Source organism: Zonotrichia albicollis, chromosome Z (genome assembly GCF_047830755.1).
Source record: "Zonotrichia albicollis isolate bZonAlb1 chromosome Z, bZonAlb1.hap1, whole genome shotgun sequence".
NCBI lineage: Eukaryota > Metazoa > Chordata > Aves > Passeriformes > Passerellidae > Zonotrichia > Zonotrichia albicollis.
The window spans coordinates 27,174,231-27,198,885 of NC_133860.1; the positions used below are offsets into that span (position 1 = coordinate 27,174,231).

The window sequence follows — 24,655 nt, forward strand, 5'->3', positions numbered from 1 at the left end:
TTTGAGGCTGTCTATTCAGTATGTGTGTGTGTGTGTGCTTTCATTTTTATAGAGCACAGCAGTGGTGTGTTTTCTGTTGCAGCTTAATGCCAGTTGGGATGCACAGGATACTAGGGAATAAAGGTAACGCTGAGTTTGTTTAGGTCATCTTTTCCCTTGCTTTCTGCCCCATTTGCAGACCTCAGTGACAGAGGCTCAAATAGCATAAGGAAATGCCTTGGGATTTAATGAATGAATGAATGCTCATTTTTTTATGTATTTGATTTAAAATTATTTTCTGTCCTAGCACTGCATTAATGTGGCAGGAACCATTCCAGTATTGCTGCAAAACTTGCATTTTCATATAGTGTTTTTTGAGCAATGCTTATCAGTTTGAAATGGAAATCAGTTGAAATCTGTAAGTGATCAACCACGCAAAATGAAATAGACTGTCAAAATACTCTTTGGTTAAAACAAATCTTGCCCAAAGCAGATATATTCTTACAGTCACTCTTGGAGCTTGTTCAGGCAACATAGTAAGAAAAAAACTGAAGATGAAGACAGAGAAATACGAATAAGAATGGATTGCATTAAAGTAGACCATTTTCCTCATCATACAGTGAAGTTCCAGTATCTTCACATGAGTATTCGAGGTGGCAAGCTGAAAGTTCTGCATTTGTTTCAGTAACTCAAGAAAAAAATTTTTCTGAATAATTGCAGAAGGCCTTTTTCCAGACTAGTGAAGGAATCTGTTGCACTATAAATTATCAGGAAATAATGTTGGTGTGTTTAGTTAGGTACCTGTATAAAGAAAATGAGATGTGATGTCAATAGATTTTAGCATGTGAGGTTTCTTTGTTTAGCAGTTAATGTAGTTAGCATAGAATATTGTCTTTATTAGATAATGATTTTCTTCATTAGTTCCTGTTGTGCATGGAAGACAACACCTTGTTTTTCAAAAGTCGGTGGATAGTGTATTCTGGGCTGCTTCCGGTGAGATGTGTTGTGTTAGAAGTAGTCTTAAATGAGTGGTTAAACACAGTGAAACAATATTGTACCTAACCTACCGCAGGAAGTGAAGCAGTAAGTAAACTGAGTGTGTTAGTTCATTAGTAAATGAAAACTTTAGATAAATAAAACCAGAAGTAGGACAGCATTTGAAGCCAGAAGTTTGAGGATGATTTTTCAGTAGTTTAGTCAGTATTTCTAGTTAACATTAGAGAATGTAATTTTGTTTAAACTAGAAATGTAACTAGAATGTCTTTACATGCTCTTTATTTAGTTTTTATTTTGTGGCATTGATTGAGTCCCATAATACCAGTGTGGGACTTCGGCAGTTCATTTACTAGCCTACCCCATTGAGAAGTGTAATGCTGTACTGTGTTTTTTCAAGTTTTTTTGTCTATATGGTCTCTGGTTGTGAAGGGAAGGTGAACACAGATTTTCTAGTGAGGGCTTAGGTCTCTTCAGAATAGGACTCCATATTTTGGTTCAAGCATAAATTTGTAAAATTCCCATAGTAGTTTTTCAGTTTCTTTCATATCTTTCTCCCCAGAAAAATAAGCATCTTGTAATATGTCTTGCTGGTAGGCATAGTGGAAGAGAGGAGAAGACTTCTTATTTTAACATAGTCTTTGTGCTGCGCATAAGTGTTGCAGGGTTGGTTCCTCAGTGTCCCTCCAGTGTATGGTCAGTACTAGTAAATGTTCAGAGCTTGACAGAGTTTATACACTTGACCTGCTTTATTTACTTTTATGCACTATTTAAAGACTGAAGGTGGTCTTGAATAGTTTTTATTTTTATATAAAATATTTTCTCTATCAGACTTGTTAGTGATGCAACAGAAAAAGGTTTCTGTTATTAAATTTTAATATATTTAATATATAATATATTTAAATGCTATTATCTTTTAATCATATTTAGTGCTGAAGGTGGTGAGGAGTAATCAGCATGGATTTATAATAGGAAAATTGTGCTTAATCAACCTAAGAGCTTTCTGTGATCTAGTCATTGACTTGGGGGAGAAAGGGAGAGAGTTTTCCATAACTTACTAAGGCTTTTGACACTGTCTTCCGTAGTCTTCTTGCAGGCAGACTGATGGAGTATAACTTAGGTTGAACGACATGGGGTGCATTGAAAACTGGTTGAATGACTAGGAACAGAGCATGGTGATCAGCAGCTCGAAGTCCAGATAGAAGCAAATTACTGGGAGTATTCCCTAGGGTGCCTTCACGGGCCAGTACTGTGACCTGCTTAGATAGAGTGCATGCACCCTTAGCAAGTTCACAGATAATGCAAAATTGAAAGAGGAGAAGCTGAAACATCAGGTAGCTGTGCTGACATCCAGGGTGATGTGGACAGGCTGGAGAATTGGGCTGTGGGAGAGCTTGTGTCTCTAGACAAAGGAAACATAGAAGAGCTCTGGCACTAGGGAGTAGTAACACTAAGCACGTGGTGGGACTAAACAGCTGGAAAGCAGCTCTGCAGAGAAGCATGTGGGCGTGAGGATGTGAACAAAGCCAGCAGTGTGCCTGTGTGGCAAAACTTTGCATGTGCTTTTCCCACATGTAAAAAGGAAATATGTAAATAAAGGTTGGTTGTACAGTGTGACATGCTTCTACACGTAATACCAGCTGCCTCCTTCCATATAGTAAATTCACCATCTACTGCCTTTTTGTGAATGGCTTGTTCCTTGCATGGGTCTTGTGGTGGTGGGGGCCAGAAACCATATAGCTATGTTGCGAACTTGCTAAATGCATCCCTCCTTACAATAGAAATGGCTGGCTGGGCCTAATGGGGCTGGTGTGACTACCCAACATCTTCCGTGTAGCTTGGGAAAATATAGGGATCTCTTGTTTGTGTGTGGACCAGAGGTCGCAGCTCTGACTGCAGTGCAGCTCATTCCATGAGGTTCATGACTTGACGTATGGTTGTCAGCCACTCAGTGTGGCGGTGGTATAGGCACCATTCTTCTGTGCATCTGTATATTGCATGTGTGGATATAGAGGCTCTTGGTGATATTGTGTCTTTGTCTGCATGTTGTAATTAAATTGTGATAGATAGAGTTGGAGTTCTGAACACGTTGTTTTTGAAATAAACTGGCAAATGGGAGTATTTTCATGCACAGTTTTGACAATTTTCTGAAACATGGAAGCCTTTTACTGGTATTCTCTTAGAAGCAAAATAAAGAACAATTACACAGGTTTCTTAAAGCAGGCAAGTTAAACAGGTAGTCACAGAAAAAAACACCTTAATTGCAATCTATAATTGATAGGACATTTTATAGTTGAATGATTTTATAACATATGCTTGCAAGGCTACTTATACTTACTCTCTTTCAATGCATGTTATAGCAGTAACTGCATTGTTAGAGTACTAGCTGTGATTCAGAATGTCATTGAATTATGTTTGCTCAAAACACAATGAAAGGAGTGGATTGTCAGCATTTAAAAAAAATGCAAAGGTAATTTTAGAAATACAGTAGTGTTCCTAGGTAGGGTCAGGCAAACAAGCAGAGATGACTGATGAGAAATTATAGGGATCTTGTCTTTGGCAAGGATGGAGGATGTACATCTAAGTAGTAGTGCGTTAGAATTTTGAGTGTAAGAACTTGTAAGTCACAGTCATTTGGCAACTTGTTTATGATAAGCTAGGCAGGTTTTTAATGTGATACCTTCACATCCAAACTTTAATTCGTTTCATGAGACTTATAGTAGACCATACATAGCAATTCCTTTTGCATCCAGTAAGAATCTCTATGGTTGGCATTGCTTTGGACTGAAAACAAATTTGAAATTGTTTTGATTGCAAAATATTGAAGTTGTAAATCTTGAGGTAGAAAACTCAGAAGGAGAGGTGGTTTCCTGTGATGTATTTTTGCCGAAATACTCAGGCTTCACTCAACTAACTGATTGGAGCTTAAAACGAAAGGATCTGGGGGTCACTTTATTTCATTTCAGAAATGATGGTAGCCTGTTTATTTCCATCAGAGTGTTCTGTGTTCTATTCTCTTAGTTAGGCGTATGGCTAGCTCTGTAGTTTACTCATTTTTGTTCTACTTTCTTTGGATAAAACTGACTATTGGATGGATCTTTCTTTGTAGTGCAGCATAAGAGATGTTAAAATCTTTCATTAGTGCTCATTAGATTAGTCAATACCCTTAAATGAGATTGAGTACTGCAGTTTTGTGAAACAGTGTTTACTGTTTGCTATCAAAGTCCTTGAAGATTATGATGGGAAGTTGCAGAATGTATCTTTCTATAATACTGAAAACTGGTGATAGCAGGATGGGTTATATGACATTGATTCTGATGGTGATGTCTTTCAGTGCTCCTGGATTATGTATTATGTGAAAAACTGTTTTTATGTATTGATGAAACTGCTCTTTGAAAAAATGCAGTTATTTCTTGACAACTGTTTTGCATACACTAAAGGTATTATACAAGTTTGCACTTAAGTGTGTATCCTATTTTTTTAAAGATATGTAAAATCTACAAGGTTTCCTGAGGATATCACTTGAGCTGTTTTCTCATGTCATTGCTCAATATTGACTGCTTTACTGTAATTTGTATTAAATTTAGTGTTAATACTTATTTCTGTGACTAGTACTATACTGTAATTTGGTACATTACACTAATGCAGTGTGAGCTGTAAATACAGTGGTTTTTTGCATCAGAAGTTTACATTTTATATGTGGGTTCAGTGACACTGAATGTAATTGCACTCAGAAGTTAACTTAATATTTTTATTTCCAAAACCAAACTTTTCCTTAAATGTTTTACCAGGTAATAAATGTCTCCTGGTACACTTGATATAAAAGTGTTGAATGGGACAAAGTATAGCCTGTTCAGTGTTAAAGGATGTGGCATATAACAATATATATATATTGCCATCACCAGCAACCAGGGGTCTTTTTTGTTTGAAGCTCCTGGACTGAGAATTGGGGCACCTAAATTTGTGCTGTTGTTGTTAGAAATCCTGGTCCTTTACAGAAAAATTCTTCTATCTGCTCTTGCCTTTCTATTTCTTCTGTAAAATTTTTTGTGTAATTTGCATTCTTATTGAGGCTCTCACTTCTTCATTTTGAAATTGTGCCTTTCTTTAAATTTGACATTTTAATGCAATGGGTCTCTCAATAGAATTAAGATTATTTTCCTCAAGTGTGTGATAAATAGGAGCAAATAAAAGCTCAATGAATCTGTTATTAGTCTAGAATAGATTTCATGAAATGGAATGTTGAGGAGTTATATACTTCTTGAAAGTCAGTCTGTCCAGGAAAGCAGTGCTCAGTTGCAACGTGCTGGGAGCAAACTCACTCAGGTTTCAGCTGCGCTGGGCACACTGACACACAGAATATTTAATCTTAATCTTACTTGATAATCAGCTGTCTTTGTTTTGCTTCATTTCCTAAAAGACTCTCCTTGTCAGGAAGGCATGACCACTTCTTTGTGACTGTCTCTGAATGACAGATTTCTGCTCATGAATGAAGCTGCTTTGCTCTGGAATGGAATGACACAGGCTCTTGCTGATTTAACTAGGTCTGCAGCAGTTGCAAGTTTTAAATGTTGTACAGACACAACAGTGCTTCTACTGGTTTAGCTTGTTTTGATCAGGATGAGGAAGAGAAGCAAGGGGGAGCAATACTAGCAAGCACCCAGGTTTGTCAGGTTAAACAGTATTTATACTTGTGCTGCTCCTCCTGGTGAAATGGTGTTTTTTGGTTTGGTTTATCAAGGTTTTCTGATAAAAGCTCTCAAAGCTTTTTTTTTCCATTTTGTAGAAAAAAATTGCTTTTGTTCAGATTTTATCAACAGCTCAACTTTTAATTTTTTAAAATTTTGAAGCTGTATGCTGTGAAATATTTGATATTTTTGCATATATTGATTCAAGAGATCATTTACATATCTTCTAAATTGCATGTTTGTGAATCTTACAAAACAGTCTGAAGTGTTAGAGATAAATGGTATGTGATCTGAAGTGGTGAAGGATTTTAATTGTCTAAAACACTGGCTGTTTTGAAGCTGACAGTTTCTGAGTGTAAAAATTAAAGGTTTGATCAAGCAAAATTAGGTGGAGGAGCTAATGAATTATTGCAATATATAGCTCTGGACTATGCTGTGGCTTGGTGAAGGTAATGATAACAATGGCTGTCTTTGAAAACTGCTCTGTATCACTACTTTCTTGAAAGAAGAACAAGTTAATCTTGATCATTTGAAGTAGAACAAGTGTTCTGACACTGGCTGTATAAATAAACTGAGAAAGGTGAATGAATGCTTGAATGGCAGCAGTAGATTAAAGATTTCCTTTGTCATATTTTGCAGTCTGTGATTGCCATGTATCAGCACTCACTTTTGATTGAGAGAGTGCACATTGTGATTAGGAAAGTTGATTTTGGGGCTGGATGGTGGCCTGGTGACTGCTGTCCAGTTCTTTACCGGCTTTGCTGCAGCAGCATCACTGTCAGCTGAGGAACAGTCTGATAGAATTCACTTCTGTGTTTGTGCTTTTGGAATACTGAGCCTGAACTGACCTCTTCGTAGGCTTAAAATACAGTAATTCCAAGCCACGTCAGTCACCGCAGTTTCTGTTTTTTTAAAGTAAACAAATTAGGGAGGAGATAAAAACTATGATATGTATAGAGTCTCTGCCTCTTAGGGTTGTTCCTTGGGGAAAGTAGGTTATCTGGAAAACTCTGCTATGTTAAAAATACTGTTTTTGGAAATGAGTCAGCTAGGAGGATGAACTTGTAACAATGTGATTCACAAAGTTTTGGAGTTATATGGGTTTTGACTGAAAGATTTTCTTCCTTTCACAGGACTATTTTCTGAAAGTAAACAAAACCCTTAAGTTCTAAGGATGCCCACTGTTACTCTTTTTCAGATGGTATCATGGAAAACTTGACAGAACAATTGCAGAAGAACGTCTTCGACAAGCGGGAAAACCTGGAAGTTACCTTATTCGAGAGAGTGATCGGAGACCAGGTTCATTTGTGCTTTCATTCCTTAGTAAAACAAATGTCAATCATTTTAGGTGAGAATTAAGTGTTTTATTTTGATCTATCTACTTTTTGTTTCAGAACACAATAAAGTGAACAATGATTGCATTATAATACAGTATTTTTGGCTCTTAAAGCTTTAGTTGTACAGATTTTTACTTGTGTTTGATTGTTTTAAATCATGCTACTTTAAAATTACTTTGTAGGGTGAAGAACTGAAGTGTGAGGAAACCAAAAATATCTGGATAGAGAAGCTTGCCTAAAGTGGTTTGAATAGACTTAAAGCCCCTGCAGGTTTCATTAGTCAGTGAAGGAGATTGTTTTGTGTCTGTTCCATAGTAATCATTGTAGTTAGCACGCCTGGTTGCTTCCTTAATTTTGAGGGGAAAAAACACACCCCAAACAAACAAACACTTCCCAAAACAAACAAAGAAACCCCAAACAAGCAAAAAAAAGCCCAAAGCAAAAGCCAGGAATAGATTATATGTTTAGTAATTGAAAGGTTTGCTGGAAACAGCTTTCAGCATATGTCCTGAGCATTGTTTTCTGACTTCTGTTGCAGTGTTATGTGCTTATGAGCTTGGACTTAATATCTGAAGATTCATCTTTGTATGCATTTTACATTACTTCTTGGGAGAAACAGCTTAATTCAGATTATGCATTAACTACTGAAATGGTTGTGTGAGCTTTTTCCCATTAGATATAATTTTTTAAAATTGAGTTACAGGAGATACTTTGATTATTCCAAAGTAATTTTTTAACATTTAATATGGATGCTAAACTAACTGTAACGAAATGACTAATTTTTGATGGTGTTTGTTTTCTGCATTGTGTAGTTTTGAGGTGAAGTAATTTTTTGTTAAAGTACTTTGCTACTTCGTTAATTTTGTGCCTATTATAAAAGGTGTTTGTTGTGCATGATACAAGTAATAATGCTGTTGTGTAGTAGTGCATTATTTCAGTTTTCCAGGATGTTCATGCTTACTTTTTTCTATTTTGTTTCATTTAGTTCTGACAAATGTGCTGTCTTTTTCTGTGAATCAGCACTTTTTTAGATAAAAAACTGGTGGCTCATAAAATATATGTATGAATATTTTTGATAAAATATTCATTAGGTTTTTTTACATGTTTACAGAGGGTCTGTAATACTCTATTTTGCTGAATGTAGGCACTGTTTTAAGAATTAAACATGATGCTAATCTCCTTTTCTTAAAAAAAATTGGTAGCAAATTTTTTTCTAATGTCAATCTTCTGTTTTTTTAATTAACAGGATTATTGCCATGTGTGGAGACTACTACATTGGTGGGCGTCGCTTTGCTTCCCTCTCAGACCTGATCGGTTATTACAGTCATGTGTCCTGCTTGCTGAAAGGGGAAAAGCTCTTATTTCCTGTAGCACCTCCAGAGGCAAGTAAAAAAAATTCCTGAAGACCAGCTTACTAAAATGTTTGTAACTTTAATCACAATTCAAAATTTTCTTTGGGAAAAAAATTTTAGAAAGTTTCCTGTTGTTTGGCATAGGCATATGTGGGACTATAGGGAGTATAAAAATGCATTTTTACTGATACAAAGTAATGATGAAAAAAATTGCTATTTAATAAAATACATAATGAGGAAGATAAAAGATATTGCAGTTATTGCACAATGTAGTAACATCATTTTAAGTAGACAGAAAAAAACAAGACAATACTTGTTATCTTGTAATAAAGTTCAGTTCTTTTAATAAAGAGCACTGTTACCGTGTGACTGTCACTGTTCTCTCACATTTTGGATATCAAGCAATAGTTTCAAAATGCATCCTGTAGATAACCAAGGTTTCTTTCACATGCCCATCCTTAAAACAACAAAAGTAATTAAAATGAAAAAAAAAACACTGCAAAATATCTCCTGTAACAAAACCCAAAACCTGAATAAAGGTGTTTCTGAATTTTAAAATTCGGGATGTTATTTCTGCTCTAAGTGAAAGAAAATTTTAAGTAAGTGCTCTTAGTTCAACAAATTGCATGTTTCTAGTTGACAGTGGTTTTGAGCTTTGGAAATAAAAAACTGGCAAGGGGGATATAAGTTCTGTTCTTTGCCTCAGAATAGCATAAGGCTGGGGAAAAAGATTCTACAGTATAGAATATACAGTACAGAGTATAGAGAAAAAAACATTGCTTTTTTTTAAACTGTAGCCTGTGGAAGACAGAAGGAGAGTTCGAGCAATTCTACCTTACACCAAAGTGCCAGAAACTGATGAAATAAGGTATGTTTGAGTAACAGCAGTAGCTGTGAAGTTCTCAAGAGTATTCATAAATAGTTATAATTTAGGTAGGTGTTTGTATGCGAGTATTTTCCAGTTGCATCTTAAACTTGACATGGTTAGATTAACAGATTATATCTCTCTGTTCTTTGGTTTGAAATACGAGTAAGACATTTTGTTCTATTTGTTTGCATTAATTGAATGGAAGGTACGTAAAGGTACATAGAATTAAAATCTTATAATTTTGAAATATGTTTATAAAGCCCTAGATTTTTACCAAAAGGACAAATTTATGTGTCAAAGAATTCTGTATGGAAATGCCTTATCTGAGTGTGTGAAAGAAATGAGCTAGGTTTTTTCCTAAACTGACACAGAACTATTAGATGTGTAGCTGAGGGAAACAATTCAGATCACTAGAAAGAGAAAGTGGGCCTTGGCTACTTACAAATTTAAGAATGGAAGAAGTGAGTATTTCAATAGAAGACCATTTTCTGGTTACTTGGGATTGATACTGCTTTTTTGAGATAATTTTTTTCCTGCTGAAAAAATAGGAGGATTTGAAAGTGACTTGTGGTGGTTTCTGATCTCTCTAATGCGACAGATTTCATAAACTGATGTAATACACCAGTTGAATTGGGAATTTTCTTAGGTTTAAGATTATTATCGTATGAGAGCTTTATATCCTCATTTGGATGGAAATTTAGTCCAGGACTCACAGTCCAGTCTGATCCTTTAAAGGATGATATGAGGATATTTGTTTTTGTAATTATGTGTTTTACTAAGGTAATAAACTGGGAACGGGCTCTCTAATGGCACATTGCAGCTAAGGCTTCCTACTCTGTGGGAGAACAACAAAAAATAATCTTTTACGTGTCTTATTGCACCTGTCAGCTTCATAACAAAAATTGTAGGCAATTAAACCTTTTCTTCCTCTTTTAGGACAGAGCTGAAATGCAGAGTTGGTGTTTTGATGTCTGCATGGCTAAAATAGTTCAGTTCATGGCATAGCTGAGACCAGAGTTCTCAAGTTTGTTCTAGATTGAATTAATATGCTGTTGAAGTAATTATGTATTTCAGAGAATTTTGACTTAAAATTTTAATATCAAAATAAATATTTCTTAAGTTTGAAGTATTACTGAGTTAATTTCAACATGTCTTTCATGCAGTAACTATGCAGTGATGGAGGGTGCTTTTGTTGTTTGTTACCTGTTAAAGCTGAATAGCAGTTGAATTTATTCTTTGTTTTCAATAGTGGTTCGTTGTGTTTTGTTTTTTCTGTTAGCATACTTCAAATGAGAGCCATGCCACAGACATTTGCTATGAAATTTTTAATTGCAATGGTAGTTAATGAGCTTCACTCTTTATTGGTTTTCCTGTACCTTGATGCATCATGAAACATGGTTAAAAATTCTGTGCTGCAGTGAAAGGTTTTCATGTGACCTGAGTTTGTGTTCTTAATATTTAAGGAGTAACTTACACTAGTCTCCAGAAATGAAAACTCCCTTAGACCAGGTGCTGGGTCCTGCACTTCGGCCACAGTAAACTCTCTGCAGGCCTAGAGAGCTGCCCAGTGGAAATGGACCTGTGGGTGTTGGTCAGCAGCTCGTTGAGGATGAGCCAGCTGTGCCCCAGCGGTCAAGAGAGTCAAGGGCATCCTGACTTGGATCAGCAGTGCTGTGGCTAGTAGGACTAAGAAGGTCATTCTTTCCCTGTGCTCAACACTGGTGAGGCCGCACCTTGAGAACCATGTCCAGTTTTGGGCCATTCAAGGAAAGACATTGAGGTCCTGAAGTGTGTCCAGAGAAGGGTAATAAATATCTGGTAAAATATCTGGAGTACAAGTCCTATTAGAAGCAGCTGCAGGGCCTCAGTCTGGAGAAAAGGAGTGTCAAGGGAGATCTCATTGCTCTCTACAACTCCCTAAAAGAAGCATGTAGCCAGATAGGGTTCAGTCTCTTCTGCCAGGCAACCAGTGGCAGGATAAGAGAACATAATCTTAAATTCCCCTTTAGTCTACAGGGTTGCTTTAGGTTGGTCATTAGGGGAAAATTTTTCACAGAAAGGGTGATGAGACATTGAAATGCTGCTCATGGAGGTGGTGGAATCACTGTCTCGGAAGATTATGGATGTTGCACTTAGTGCCATTGTCTGGTTGACATGTGGTATTTGGTAGTAGGTTGTACTCAGTAATATCAGAGGTAATTTCCAACCCATTTGATTCTGTGATTCTCTGATTCTGAATGTTAATGCTTCTTATGCTTGTAGCTAATTGTATGGCATCTCTGGTAACTGCTCTGTATTCTCTTTGCATCACTTGTCTTCATATGTGAGAACATAATGAATAGGTATTCTACAACTTGCATTATGCAAGGTAATTTTTCAATGAAAGGAATATTACTTTCTTATAGACTGCTAAGGGTTATTTTACTTGTGTTGCATATTTGATCTCTCGATAAAAAAACAATATTACTGTATTTTAGCTATTTTTGTTTTATCCGTTAGCACATTTTGAAGTTGAGAGCACTGAAATATATGTTAGATACTAGACATAAATCAAAAGTATGAAAACTTGTATATGTGGCTACTTAACTGTGAGGAAAAATACACATGTGCTTGGAATATCAGTTCCTGCATTTTTTACGAATAGGTTTTCCCAAATATTTTATGGAAATTCATTGTGTTCATTAAACTTTAAATTATGATTGTATCTCTGATTTAAATCTTGCTTTAACCTTCTTCAGTTTCCTTAAAGGAGACATGTTTATTGTCCATAATGAATTGGAAGATGGCTGGATGTGGGTTACAAACCTACGGACAGATGAACAAGGTCTTATTGTGGAAGACCTGGTAGAAGAAGTGGTAAGTAATTTTTGTATTCAGATTTCTTAAATGAATGGGATTTTTTTATAAAATAATAGTGAACAAAAACTAGTGACATTTAATTGCCTGTTTTCTAATTGTGTAGTTTTCTGAGTCTGGTAAATTCATCTAGTAGTTCTAAAAAACTAAAACAAACCTTTAAACATAGTTTACTATCAGAAAATGTTTATTCATGTTGTCCAAAGATAAGTGCAAATGAATAGTACTGTAAATTTACTGGGCATTTCCCTAAAATCTGCTGTCCTGGTGAAGAATCATTCAATTGCGTTTCTTTTTTACAATTGCCATGAAAAGTTCGCTAACTCAGCAGAATGTAATTTTGCATTGTGGTAGATCTTTCTCTTTATACTAGGATGAAATTTGGGTTAAAAATTTATTGGTGAGAAGAAAAAAAAGAAAAAAAAAGATTTTTTTATAATATCTTCTTACACAGCATGTGTGTTTTGCCAATAGCAATGTTACTTGAGATGCTTCTCATTGATGCCTGTGTCCGGATGTGAATAGTTAAACTGAAGTGACAATACTAGACTTTTGATCTGTAGACTGATAGGTCAGTGGTAATTTAATGCTAGGAACGCTGAGAAGGTTGAAACTTTCTAAAAAGTTACCACCTCTAAAGGACTTGAATCATGAATGAAGTAATCATCAGAAATAATATTTTTGCTGAGTTTTCACCTAATGAATGAAGAGGGAAGCTTTTCATAGAGCTGCAGCAAGTCTTTCAGGTAAAAAATGCCTCAGATATCTAAAGGTAATTTTTTTTTATACAGGAGGTCTTAATTTACGACTTTTTTTTTTTAATTGAGTTGTACTGTTGTCATTCACTTGATATGTTAATTTTCTCATAGGGAAGAGAAGAAGATCCCCATGAAGGCAAAATGTAAGGTGTTTTTTTTTTGTTTTTTGGGGTTTTTTTTTTGGTCGTTTGAAAGCAATCATAACTGTTTGTCAAGTTCCACTGTGAGATTTCTAAGTTTTTGAGAAAGTAACCAAAGAGATTTTTTTTTCAATCTCAAGACTTCTTTATATACTAGCTGCTGCAGATGCAGGGATAACTAATGTGAAAAAGTCCTGTAATGGACTTTTGATAGAATTACCATCTCTGGATAGATTTAGAAGGTATGTAGGTGTGGCACTTGGTGACATTGGTTTGATGATGGCCTTGGCAGTCCTATGTTAAGGATTGGATGTGATGATCAATGGTATTTTCCAATGCAAAGGATTCTGTGTTCTGTACAGGTCTGTGATTCTTATAATGCTTAAAGTTTGAAGAAAAAAATCACAGGACTGTGACTGTTCTTCCTTCTATTTACTTAAATACTTAAAAGAAATTTAAAAATTAAACTTAGAATCAGTAGTGTGTTGATATGTCTTTTAATAGATTACTTTCACAAGTGAAGATGAGTGGCAGATAGTTGTGAAAAATGTCTAGTGCCTTGATGACTGATCTGATGACCTCATTTGTTTGTCATATTTGTGCTTGCTGTTTTTTTGCTGTTTCCCACTTTCCAAGAGGCTGGTGGCAGAAGGAGGCATTTCAGTGGTCTGTTTGGTTTATTGAGTTCTGCTAGTCAATTTGGCAGTATGGATATCTTCAAATGTGAAAATTTCGTATTTGGAAAGTAGCTTGTAGGGGATATGTGGAGCTTTGATTCTGTCTTTCAGCTGTTGTTTACCTTTCATAGGAATCTGTATTAATATCTGAAGATAGTATAGAAAGAAAGCCAGAAATTCGAGTCTTCTCTTATAAAAGCACCGTATCTTTAGCTTTCCTTTAAATACAGATTATTAAGTTGTAGTGTGTCAAGCTTTTCTAAATAGTGGTAAGTATCATGCCAAAACTAGGCAGAGGCTGTGAACTTTTGTGGACTGCTACTCTGACACAAGACTCTGGGAAGGTGCAAGGTGTGAGATCAAAGCAGTTTATATTCATTAATGTAACAAAGCTAGGTTTTGTTTCCACAGCTCTCGCAAATTTGAGTTTGAGGTTTTCTGTGTATAACTTCTTGTTTGAGCTTCAGATTTGATGATGCTAGTACATTGCTGTATGACTTCAAATAATGCCTATGAAATTACCTACTTTTTTGACAATTCATATCAATCTCTAAACTCACTTGTATTTGAACATTAGCTCCAAGTGTTTTATTGAAGTAATTTATTTATATACTTATTAGTGTTAGCCTTTCATGTTGTTGGGAGGAGAGAATAATTAAGTAGCATGGACATTGATTGTCTCATCCATATATATTTGGTGTTTTAAAATAAAGATTAATTCATAGGTGCCAGAGTCTTAGATGTCAGCATAACCAAAAAAGAGAGCTGGTAGTCTTGCTTTCTAATTTTTCTCTTCATCTTTGTTAAGATGGTTCCATGGGAAGATCTCCAAACAAGAAGCTTACAATTTGCTGATGACAGGTATGTGTATTTCTGATGTGAAACACAGTGATAGTGAAATGACACAAAGTGATCCTGTTAATATTAAACTATGGCAAAACTTCTTTCTATATCTAAACATAAATGAGTGTTTTAGATTCTCCAATCCCTCTGGGTGCTACCTCAGTAGAATACTACATTGGACGAAAACTTTCATGGCTGTCAGTACTGAGTATGTTCTCAAGTAAAGTTAATCTAAAATTTTTTTATTTAATTAATTTTTTAAATTGTTTTATGTGGATCAATTATTTCACTTTCATAAAGCAAGTATTTCTTTAGTTGAAAACAGTACTTCTGACTCATATTGTTTAATACCCTACTTTAAATATTGGCACAGAGATTTGAAAATGTTATCAAACTTTTTTGTATGATGTTTTAAAGAGATGCCTAAGATATGGCTAGGTTGCAGCCTACAGTGGAACTGTTTTTCGTTAATTCTGGTGGTTTAGTACTAGTTCTTCTAGTTTGAGATCACTACTGTAATTTACCTTTATAGGGTTTGTATCTCTTCAGGTGTGCAGTTCTTTCTAATTTATGTAGAAATAGATTTTCTTAGGGTTTACATATATCACTAAGAAAAATAACACTGTTATGATGTTTTTTCAGTTGGTCAGGTGAGCAGTTTTCTTGTGAGGCCTTCAGATAATACTCCTGGTGATTATTCACTTTATTTCCGGACCAGTGAAAATATTCAGCGTTTTAAAATATGTCCAACATCAAACAATCAATTTATGATGGGAGGCCGATACTATAATAGGTGAGTTTTTGTGGCAAAAGGAATTGTGCATATTTTATGCTTGCATAATTTGCTCCTGGTAACTATTTACTACTATGATTTTAAGACTGTAGTTTCCTTTATACTAAATATTTTCTCTAATTTCCGTAGTAGTTACTACTAACTGAGCAGATTCTTACAGCTTAAATAACCTAAGTGTAACTTGTTTCTCTTGAAGTATTTGTGCTTGTTCTGCCAAATAGTTGCTTCACTCTGTAAATTGTAGTTTGAATGGATCATGTGGATCCATAAATTTTGTATCTTTAATTAAGAGATTGCTCTATTTGAAGCAGCTTGGAAGCTTCTACATGAGTTCTTGTCTATTTCAAAAGGGGAAAATAAAAATGCTAATTTTATCTGAGATAATCAATAGAGTTTTCAAATAGTAGAAATGAGTATTTACAAGAAAGGCGATAAATGCCTTCATTGTTGAAAAAATTACTAAATTACACTGAAGTATGTGCTTGGTACTTGGAGCAGAAATATTGATCAGTTCATTTAGAGTGAACAAACTTAAGATGTATTTCTTTTGCCATTGAGGCAAAAAAATAGTAATTTGTACAAAACAGAAAGAGAAATAATGAAGTCTTTCCCCTTTTATGGGGGAAACTATCAGTGCACCTTGGTCTTTCATAGTATTTTTTTAGAGTTGCTGTATCTGGAAGTATTTTCAGTAGTGAGAACTCACCTTCCTCCTTAAAAAGAGGTCATTGTCTGCCTTAAAAAAATCAGCATTTTTCCTGACCTGCTCACGTAGAGCAAGGGCATTCTTACCCCAATAGAGAATTTCTGTCACTTCTGATTGGGTAGAGGTTTTTAGCAGCTAAAAAGTGTGTGTGAGAAAATACCGAGGTCTCCTCATGAAGTTCAGTGGACTTTTTCATATGACTTCACTCACATGATGCTGTGAGGCTAAATAATTGGATCCTTAGGAACCTATGCCCATTCCACACCAGGCTGCTGGAATACCTTCTTCATTAATCAGTCTGGCCTTCAGCCATCCTTACTGAAAACTAGGCTACTTACTGAAAACTTGGCTAGCTGCAGGGTCAGCCTTTCATGGAAGTAAATGCCAATTTGTAGTTGCATGACTTAGGGTGAGGATGATAGGCCCCGAGCCCCCCATCCTTGGTGATGTCAAATTAATCATCAAGTTAGTGGAACTCTTATTAGTCTCAAATGGGTTTGTAGTAATAAATAATACACTTTCAGAAAGATACTACCTTATTATTGCTTCAGATTACTTTATAATGCAGTGCTGGATTCAGTTGGTGTGTAGATTATATTTGTCTGAAAGAGATTCTATGCAGCTGAACAGAAAACAAGATTTTAAAGTTAAGCGGCAATAAATTATGTCAAAGTGCTTTAAGAATTTATTTTAGTATTTTGATATGTAGTTTTCTGGAGATTGTCCTTAGTGTCAAAGGAAAATCTTTGTTTTTGTTGTATGTTTGGGAGAATTACCACTATACTCTTAAGGTGATATTCAGTTCAAATTTCTGTGTGTATAAGGTTGATAAATTTGCTGGAAGTTCAAACATATAATGAAAAACACAGCCCTTGGGTGCTTCATCAAGGCTTGGAATTCCTAGTCTAAATGTTACTCTAACTCCAGGAAGAGTTTTTAAATACAACTGACTTTATTCTTTGGCCTGTATTACAAAATTGCAGAAATTTTGCAGGCCACCTGCTCCTTACATTGAGGAACTCCTAATGGCATTTTTAATCAAGGAAGTAGATGCTGCATTGAAGGTCAAGGTATTCCTAATTTGATGAGTCAGAAAATTCATGTAATGCTGTCTGATCGATTAGCAAATGTTGGTAGTAGCTATTCAACCTGTGAAATGTAATGACTGAGTCATTGTGGTTTTTAGTGTGACACAGTTGCAATTCTTATGTAGAAAACAGCATATACAGACAGCATCTCAGTAAAAATTGAAATTAACTAGTTGATTTCATTAAAATGGAAAGAAACATTAACCTCATTTTACATATCTGGAAAATAAAAGTGCTTGTGGGAAGATTATTTTATCAAGTTTGCCTAGTTCATAGCTTCAGAATAAAATAGAAAAGCCAACCAAGATACCTTGATATAGCTTTAATTAAAAGTTTTTGAGATTTTTTTACAGTATTAGCTATTGTTCCTGCATTGCACACATGCCTTATTTGTATCTTTGCACACACAGCTGAGTATGCATGAACTGAGAAGTCACGCTGAGTATATTTTTATCTATTTAATTACTTAGCTCTTTTTCTAGATGGATATTTGCATGTAAATGATTAATTTCTGTTGATGTCCCTGTTGCTATTCTTTATTACAATGTGAATTTCAGTAGTGTGAAAAAATATTGGAGCAACTTAAATGCCTTGAATTTCAGCTTGTATCTGTCACTACGTCTCTCCTGAGCCTTCCAAATGCGATTGCAGTCTCAATCTGATGACTAGAATCAGTGCATCCCTGTAGAGGAGTGCTACTGACATGAGTATTTGAAAGAATAGCTCAGTGATGTCCAGTTGTAATCTGTATAAGCCCTACTACCAACCTTTTCTGTTTTCTATTCCTGTTCTTCTAGAAGGGGATTGCACTTCACTCAGAATATGTCTCATTCCACTTATCTAATTACTCTAGGACTTGGAAAATTACTGCAAATGAAATAGCAATTTTTCAGCTGGGTTGGAAAGCAGGTAATGCACATGTACTACCTGAATGTGGAAAGTGCAGTGTCCTAATTTGACATTTTAAGCAAGTCATTAAAATATTTTGCAGAGTTTAGGTTAATACATTCTGAATACAGTTTTATGAACTTTCTTGACTTCAGTATATTCCTTTCAAATAAGATTATGATGATTAACACTTGATTTTATTAAAACTTTGAGGGAACATTTTTTTGTGGTTTTATGGAAAAGCAGATTCTCAAACGGTGGAAAAATTAATGTGTTTAACATTTCAGTATTCTTTTTCTTATTGGAACAGTATTGCTGACATCATTGAGCACTACAGAAAAGAACAGATTGTTGAAGGATATTACTTAAAAGATCCTGTTCCAATGCAGGTAGGAGTTCATCTCTGAGCCTTTGATGTTGAAGTCACACACTGAATCACTATCAAATCAATTTATGAACTAAATGACAGCAGAGATACCAGTGGTAGTTAAACAGCATAATCTCCAGTAGTCAATCATCAACAGCTTTAATGTTTTCAGCTCATCTGTTTCTTTTATTTTATACTCAAATACATACACTTACTGAAGACTGGGTTATAGTAAACAGAAAATATGGTAAGTTCTGTTTATGTTGTGAGGTGTTCGACCTTTACTCTGCACCCCTAGTTCCTGGGCTCATGCTTTGATTTAGTCCCATATTAAGGGGAGCCAGTCTGCCCTCTCTTCAGTGTCTGGGTTTTTTTCCCTTTCACAGGAAACCTATACACACCAAAAAGCTTCAGGAGTGATTGCAGGGCTGGGACTGCAGCACTTGTTCTGCAGCACACTTAACCCATAGCAGAAATTGATTCTAAGGGATCACCAGTGATAAGCATACTACATCATTACCTTTTCATGAGCTTTTAACTAGTTGTAAAATTTACGTACCTATTCTTTTCTTTTTCTGTTCCCAAGCTTCCCTGTTTCAGTGGAAATCAGAAATTTTCTCTTCCTGTCCTCCCTAAAGAGAGTTGCAGGCAATTCTTACCCCTTTGTGGCATCCTTTTTATTAATATGAGAGCATTTCTTCTGTTCACCAAGCTAAGCACACAGAAGCTGATCCTTTCTCTTTGTAATGTTTTCATAGTTGTCTTGCTGCTACCAGTTTTGGTGTGAACTCAGCTTTCTTGAACATGTACCAGAACAATTTAGAGTAGTACCGTGTTATGCATAATTCCCTTTCCCTCTGGAAAGCACTTAACGAATATACATGTAATTTTCTGTGGTGGGTTGACCCTAGTGAGCTGCTAAGCACCTGCACCTTTGTTTGCTCATTCTCTATTCTTGTGGAATGGGGCAAAAGCAAAAAAACTCCTGGGTTAAGATAAATACTGTTTAATAAGCAAAGGAAAGCGTGATACAAAGGCAACACTCAGCACCTCTCACAAGTAGACTAATGCCCAGATGTTCTCCGAGACCTCCGTGTGCCCCCATGCTTATTGCTGATCATGATGTTACATGACAGGGAGTATCTCTCTAATAAATTGGCATCATCTGTCCTAGCTATCTCTGTTCCTAGCATATTGTCTAGCAAGCCATCTTACTGAGGAAAGGGGCAGAGAGGCAAAGGGAGAAAGTCTTGAGGCTCTACAGGTACTGATCAACAAAAGCCAGAACACTGCTATGTTACCAATACCATTACAGTCACAAAACCAAAACACAGCACCTTAGGCGCTGCCATGTCAGAAGTTAAGTCCATCCATGAGGTACCAGTATGTTGGCATAGCCAACTGTTCACAGCCCAGTCCTCCAATGAATGACTCAGCTGTTCACATCTCATTTTCTGTAAGTATCAACAGGTGTAACTGGTGTGTTTCACTAAGAGATACATTCCTTGTTATTGCAATCTTTCCTGTTCTGCTAATTGTGTTGTGTCCTTGGTGCTTCCCCATTCTTTCCTGCCGTTAACTTGTGCTCAGTAATGTGCTTGGGTCAGAAAGTGAGTAAGAATTCTGAGACTGCTCCTTGGAAAATTTAATTACTAACTTTTTTCATTTTTTCTCTTAATAATGGCAATAAGTCTTCATTTTAGCTTTTCACAGAAGTGAAACTTACAGTTTCTATATTAATCAACTCTTTATTGACTCATTTTCCATGTGAGAGTACTTCAGATTCTTTTAACCTAGCCAGATGCACTTGTGACTTTATTTGAAAATGTAGTGCTCAGTGGTGCAGTTAATGTTCAGCTTCACCTCCCTTCCATGTAACACCATGCTCTGTGTTTTTGAGGGGGGAAAAAAGAATTTAAAAGTTTTGCATCATTTCAAAGTCAATCTGGTGGAATTCCTGTGTCTGATATGCTATTTACTTAAAAGTATTTGCCACTAGATGTCTTCTTTAGTGCACTACTCCTTGTGCACTTATGTAAAAAACATTATCTTGATAGATAATCATGTTATGTTATGTTATCATCTCATAACATATGGATATAGCTTCCTTTGTAGGTCCTGTAATTCCTATTAGTATTACCAAATTATTTTTCATCTTGCTGTTGTTGTTTTGATCAAAATCATAATTCTTACAGATATATGCACAGGAAGAAATGTAGAATATTATGTAAGAACCAGTGCATATGTCTTTTCATCTCAGCGATGTCCTTACTACTTTATAGTCTTGCTTTTCTTGGGTTTTTTTATGTCTAAAGAACTTTTGTTCATCAGCTTACTTAGTAAAGTCAGACCTAGCTCGGTCATATTTATTACTTGCATTTCTAGATGCTACCGTTTATTGTGTGAATTTATCAGTTTTTCTATTTCCTGTTTCTTCCTTTCTTCTCTTGTCCTGAATTCTGCTCAGTTACAACATGTGAGTTGTAAAGAGATTAATGGGGGACTGTGCCACTTTGAGTCGGTTTTAATTATGATCTGCACCATTTTTGTTGCTTCAGAGTTTATCCATGATATGTCAGGCCTCTGAGCTTTGGTAGAAGACAGTTACAAGCTAGATAAATCTTCAGACTAGCATAAATTTTAACACAGTGAAATCACGGTGAAATATCATGTTTTTTGTTTTTACATGGAGAAGACTTACTTTGTAGAAGATTGTCTGTATTGAAAACCCCTATTTTCTTTCAGTTTGGAAAATATGGAGAGTTATAATACATTTCTAGCATGTGTATTGTATGAAAATGAATGCTGTAGTTAAATGCATGAGAGAACAAGAGTAATGAGTTAGGTAGCATTCAGTAAGATCATCCTGATTGCAACTTCATAGTTGGCAATTTCTGAGCTTAAAGTATGTTTTTCTGACATGTTTTCTAGCACCAAGATCAAGTGCTTAATGATACAGTGGACGGAAAAGAAATCTACAATACAATTCGTCGGAAAACAAAGGATGCTTTTTATAAAAATATTGTCAAAAAAGGTTATCTTCTGAAAAAAAGTGAGTTATGTTTGCCTCTATTATTCCTTTAAAGGAAAACAAAAAGCAAATAAGGATCATAGAATCATGCAGTATCTTAAACTGGCTGGGAGTCATAAAGATCATGCGCAGGTCCGCTGAAAACTAAACCACATGACTAAGAGCATTATCTGGACAGTCCTTAAAACCTGACAGGCTGTGAGCATTTCCTGCATACCCTTTTCTAAGGACCAGCTTTTGCTGTCAGCAAACTATTTACAAGCACGAACGGAGACGGGACAATCTGAATCAGTGGCGTGAGCTGTTTATTTCACACATCAGTCTCAGTACATTGTTAGGACAATGGAGACAGTATGTTCACAGCTCTCTGATTCAAATGGAATGCTAAGGAAATGTCACGTTACACGGTAGCATAAAGCCATCTCAGCTTAGGTTTCAGCTAATCACACATAGAGCAAAACATATTGACAATAATTCTATCCAATCATATGAAACACACGTAATTGTAGTTAACACAATAGGGACTTATTTTCTAACACAGTAGCTCGTTGATGAGAGACAAAGCACAGAGACTCATTTATACTAACCTTCTAAAGATATACATTAAATAACCTTGTTGCAACCTATAAGGACAGATCCCAGGAGCTTATTGTTCTACTTCTCACGTGTGCTCTACTGCTTAGAAAACTTTTCCCTGTATTAGCAGTGTTCACAAGTCTGCTGTCTGAGGCCTGCTTTTTTAATCACTTTCTCAAAACTCTCTAATTTTATAAATCCCAACAATAGCCATCTCCTCAGTGAAGAACTTTTTCCTAAGGTCTAACCTGAAATTTCCCTGCATCAACTTTGTTCCATTTCTTTGTGCCCAGTTGTTGGTCACTAGAGGGCAGAGATCAGCACCTTCTAGCTGAGTTTAATGAATTTAGCGGTACTAGAAAGGGAGAAATTGAAGTGGGCAAAAGGTTCTAGAAAGTGTGTAAGGAGTGTGAAGGATCTCTTTCCTTAAGTAGTAGATGAGTAGAACAATGCGATACATGAAATTACATGCAGTATGAAAATTTATGTTGACAGTTCTGAAAAAATCAGCACAGCACAGAAACTAGGCATCCTTGTCAAAAGTAGCATTGAAAATCATGAAATGCAATATATTTTCATAAAGTGCTTGTATTTAATGTTGAAGTCACTAAGTTCTAGCTGATAGAGGTTTGAGAGAGCTAGAATAGTGTAAATCTGTACATTCACTGCAGAAAACAGTTGGTTTAATTTTGTTATTCCAAGTCAGGTTGTATGTTTTCATTCTTAAATTTAATATGCACAGTCTGCCATACAAAGGATATAGTGACTTTTTAGGGTTCTAATGCTAACACAGCATAGCATGCAATAAGCACATTAAAAGCTGACAGCTTGACTTACTTCAGTGTAACCTTCAGTATTACCTTGAAGAGTTTCCATTGAACAAGTCTTTGAAGTTTTGAGGAAGCTGGTCCCTTGCCGAGTGTTATATTTCTACTTTTTGGAAAAATCATCATTAATGGATGCAGAAAAACGGTATCAATAACAAGATTTCTGCAAATGACAAGAAGGATAATTTACAGGTGGTAATCTGGATAGTGACCAAATGCAAGAAAGAAGGTATGAGTTTACATATAGCCTAATACAAGAGCCATTAAAAAACCCCCACCCACTCCAAACTATACCGTCTGAACAGAAAAAGGGAAGCATCTCATTTGTTGAGAATGTTTATTCTGAGAGGTGTAGAGAGATGCCATGGAATAAAGAGTGAAATGGGAATGGCTTGGAAAAATTAGGCTAAAAGAGGCAAATTAGAGTACAGTCTTGTAGAAGGATGCACATAGTGTATATGGACTAAATGCAATAAAATCACTCTTCCACCTAGGAGTCATAGTATAATAAATTAGTGTTAAATTTGTATTTTGAAAACAATTTTGCTACTAGTTTATTGAGACCCCAGTGGATATATGATGACTGAAGTGTGAAATAAAGGCTGAAAGTTTTTTTCTAAATGGTGCTCTGATTTAAGCATTAATTTGTTGCAGAATGCTCCTAATCTGCTGTAATTCAAAGAACCTTCCTCTGCAGCAAGTGGAACCTACCAAATTCTTACATATGGTTGTGCTTGCAGGTTGATTCTGATTTAAGTTTGGATATAGAATATTTCCATTTCTGTTCTTCAGCTGTATGTTTTAAGGTATTGTAATGCAATCAATGGTCAGAGTTTAGGAGCAGCTTTCTAATGTTGAGTCCATTTCTTAAAAAAAAAGTCTAATGAATGGGGTCCACATTGTCGCTATTTGCAATCTGTATAGATACAGGCATAACACTGAGAGGAGCTCATTGTTGGGGCAACTCATATAGGCTTTCATAATATTGTTGAAAGCACTGAGGATGTTTGAAGAATCTTTTGCAACTCTACCTGCATCTGTGAAGAGGATCTGGTTTTAGTTACATGTTGTATAGAGCGGAATGCGTATACTGATGTTATAACTCAAGTGTGATTATCTATACATTGTTCTTCTCTTTGGAATTTGACAGAAGCTTTACTGCCCTCTTCTGTTTTCCTAATTTACAAAATTTACATGTTGTTTTAGACAGTATTATAACTATTTGCTTGATTCTTGTGCAGGTAAAGGAAAGAGATGGAAAAACTTGTACTTTATATTAGAGGGAAATGATGCCCAGCTTATTTATTTTGAAAGTGAAAAACGAGCCACAAAACCCAAAGGACTAATAGACCTTAGTGTGTGTTCTGTCTATGGAGTACATGACAGTTTATTTGGCAGGTAGGACAATTGGGGTTTTTTTTAGTCCTATTGCACCAAGAGTTAATGAGATAAAGAATTTTTGTAAATTCGAAAAGTTCTACATTATTTTTTATGTTTAAAAACAAGTACTAGTATTGTACTAGTTCATATAAGTAAACATCCTCAAAGATTGTTTTTGCACAATTACTATACTCAGAGTTACTTACACACTCAAGCGTTTTGAGTATGATCTAGTACATGTCTTACTGGTCATAAGAGCTGTGGGACACATTCATATAGGGGATTCCTTAGGTTAATAGTGTTTCTTGAAAGAAAAATCCTTTATGTATGATTAACTGGTTGTGAAAAAATGCTGAACTTCCACTGCTTTTAAACTCTCTAGGAATAGAGAGTTCACAAGTGTTTTGAGATGGCTGGTTTTTTTGCCTTAACTGTAAGCCAGCATACATGCTTGTTCAGTACACACCATTCTAAAAATGTGTCAGTGTTCTGAAGCAGGTTGCATGTA

At 35.6% G+C, this 24,655-nt stretch overlaps 1 protein-coding gene across 2 annotated transcripts in view; it reads left to right on the top strand.

Moving 5' to 3' along the window:
* RASA1 (RAS p21 protein activator 1) overlaps positions 1-24,655 on the top strand; it is a 46,017-nt gene that overhangs the window by 2,437 nt on the left and 18,925 nt on the right. The window contains exons 2-11 of one of the 2 annotated variants that reach the window (XM_005495343.3): positions 6,859-7,008; positions 8,244-8,379; positions 9,147-9,217; positions 11,956-12,073; positions 12,943-12,974; positions 14,457-14,509; positions 15,134-15,284; positions 18,277-18,355; positions 21,265-21,385; positions 24,009-24,165. In XM_005495343.3, the coding sequence (XP_005495400.2) occupies positions 6,859-7,008; positions 8,244-8,379; positions 9,147-9,217; positions 11,956-12,073; positions 12,943-12,974; positions 14,457-14,509; positions 15,134-15,284; positions 18,277-18,355; positions 21,265-21,385; positions 24,009-24,165 (1,068 nt within the window). Of the gene's footprint in view, positions 1-6,858; positions 7,009-8,243; positions 8,380-9,146; positions 9,218-11,955; positions 12,074-12,942; positions 12,975-14,456; positions 14,510-15,133; positions 15,285-18,276; positions 18,356-21,264; positions 21,386-24,008; positions 24,166-24,655 lie in introns of those variants that run through there. The other variant, XM_074533569.1, reaches the window with a different exon arrangement.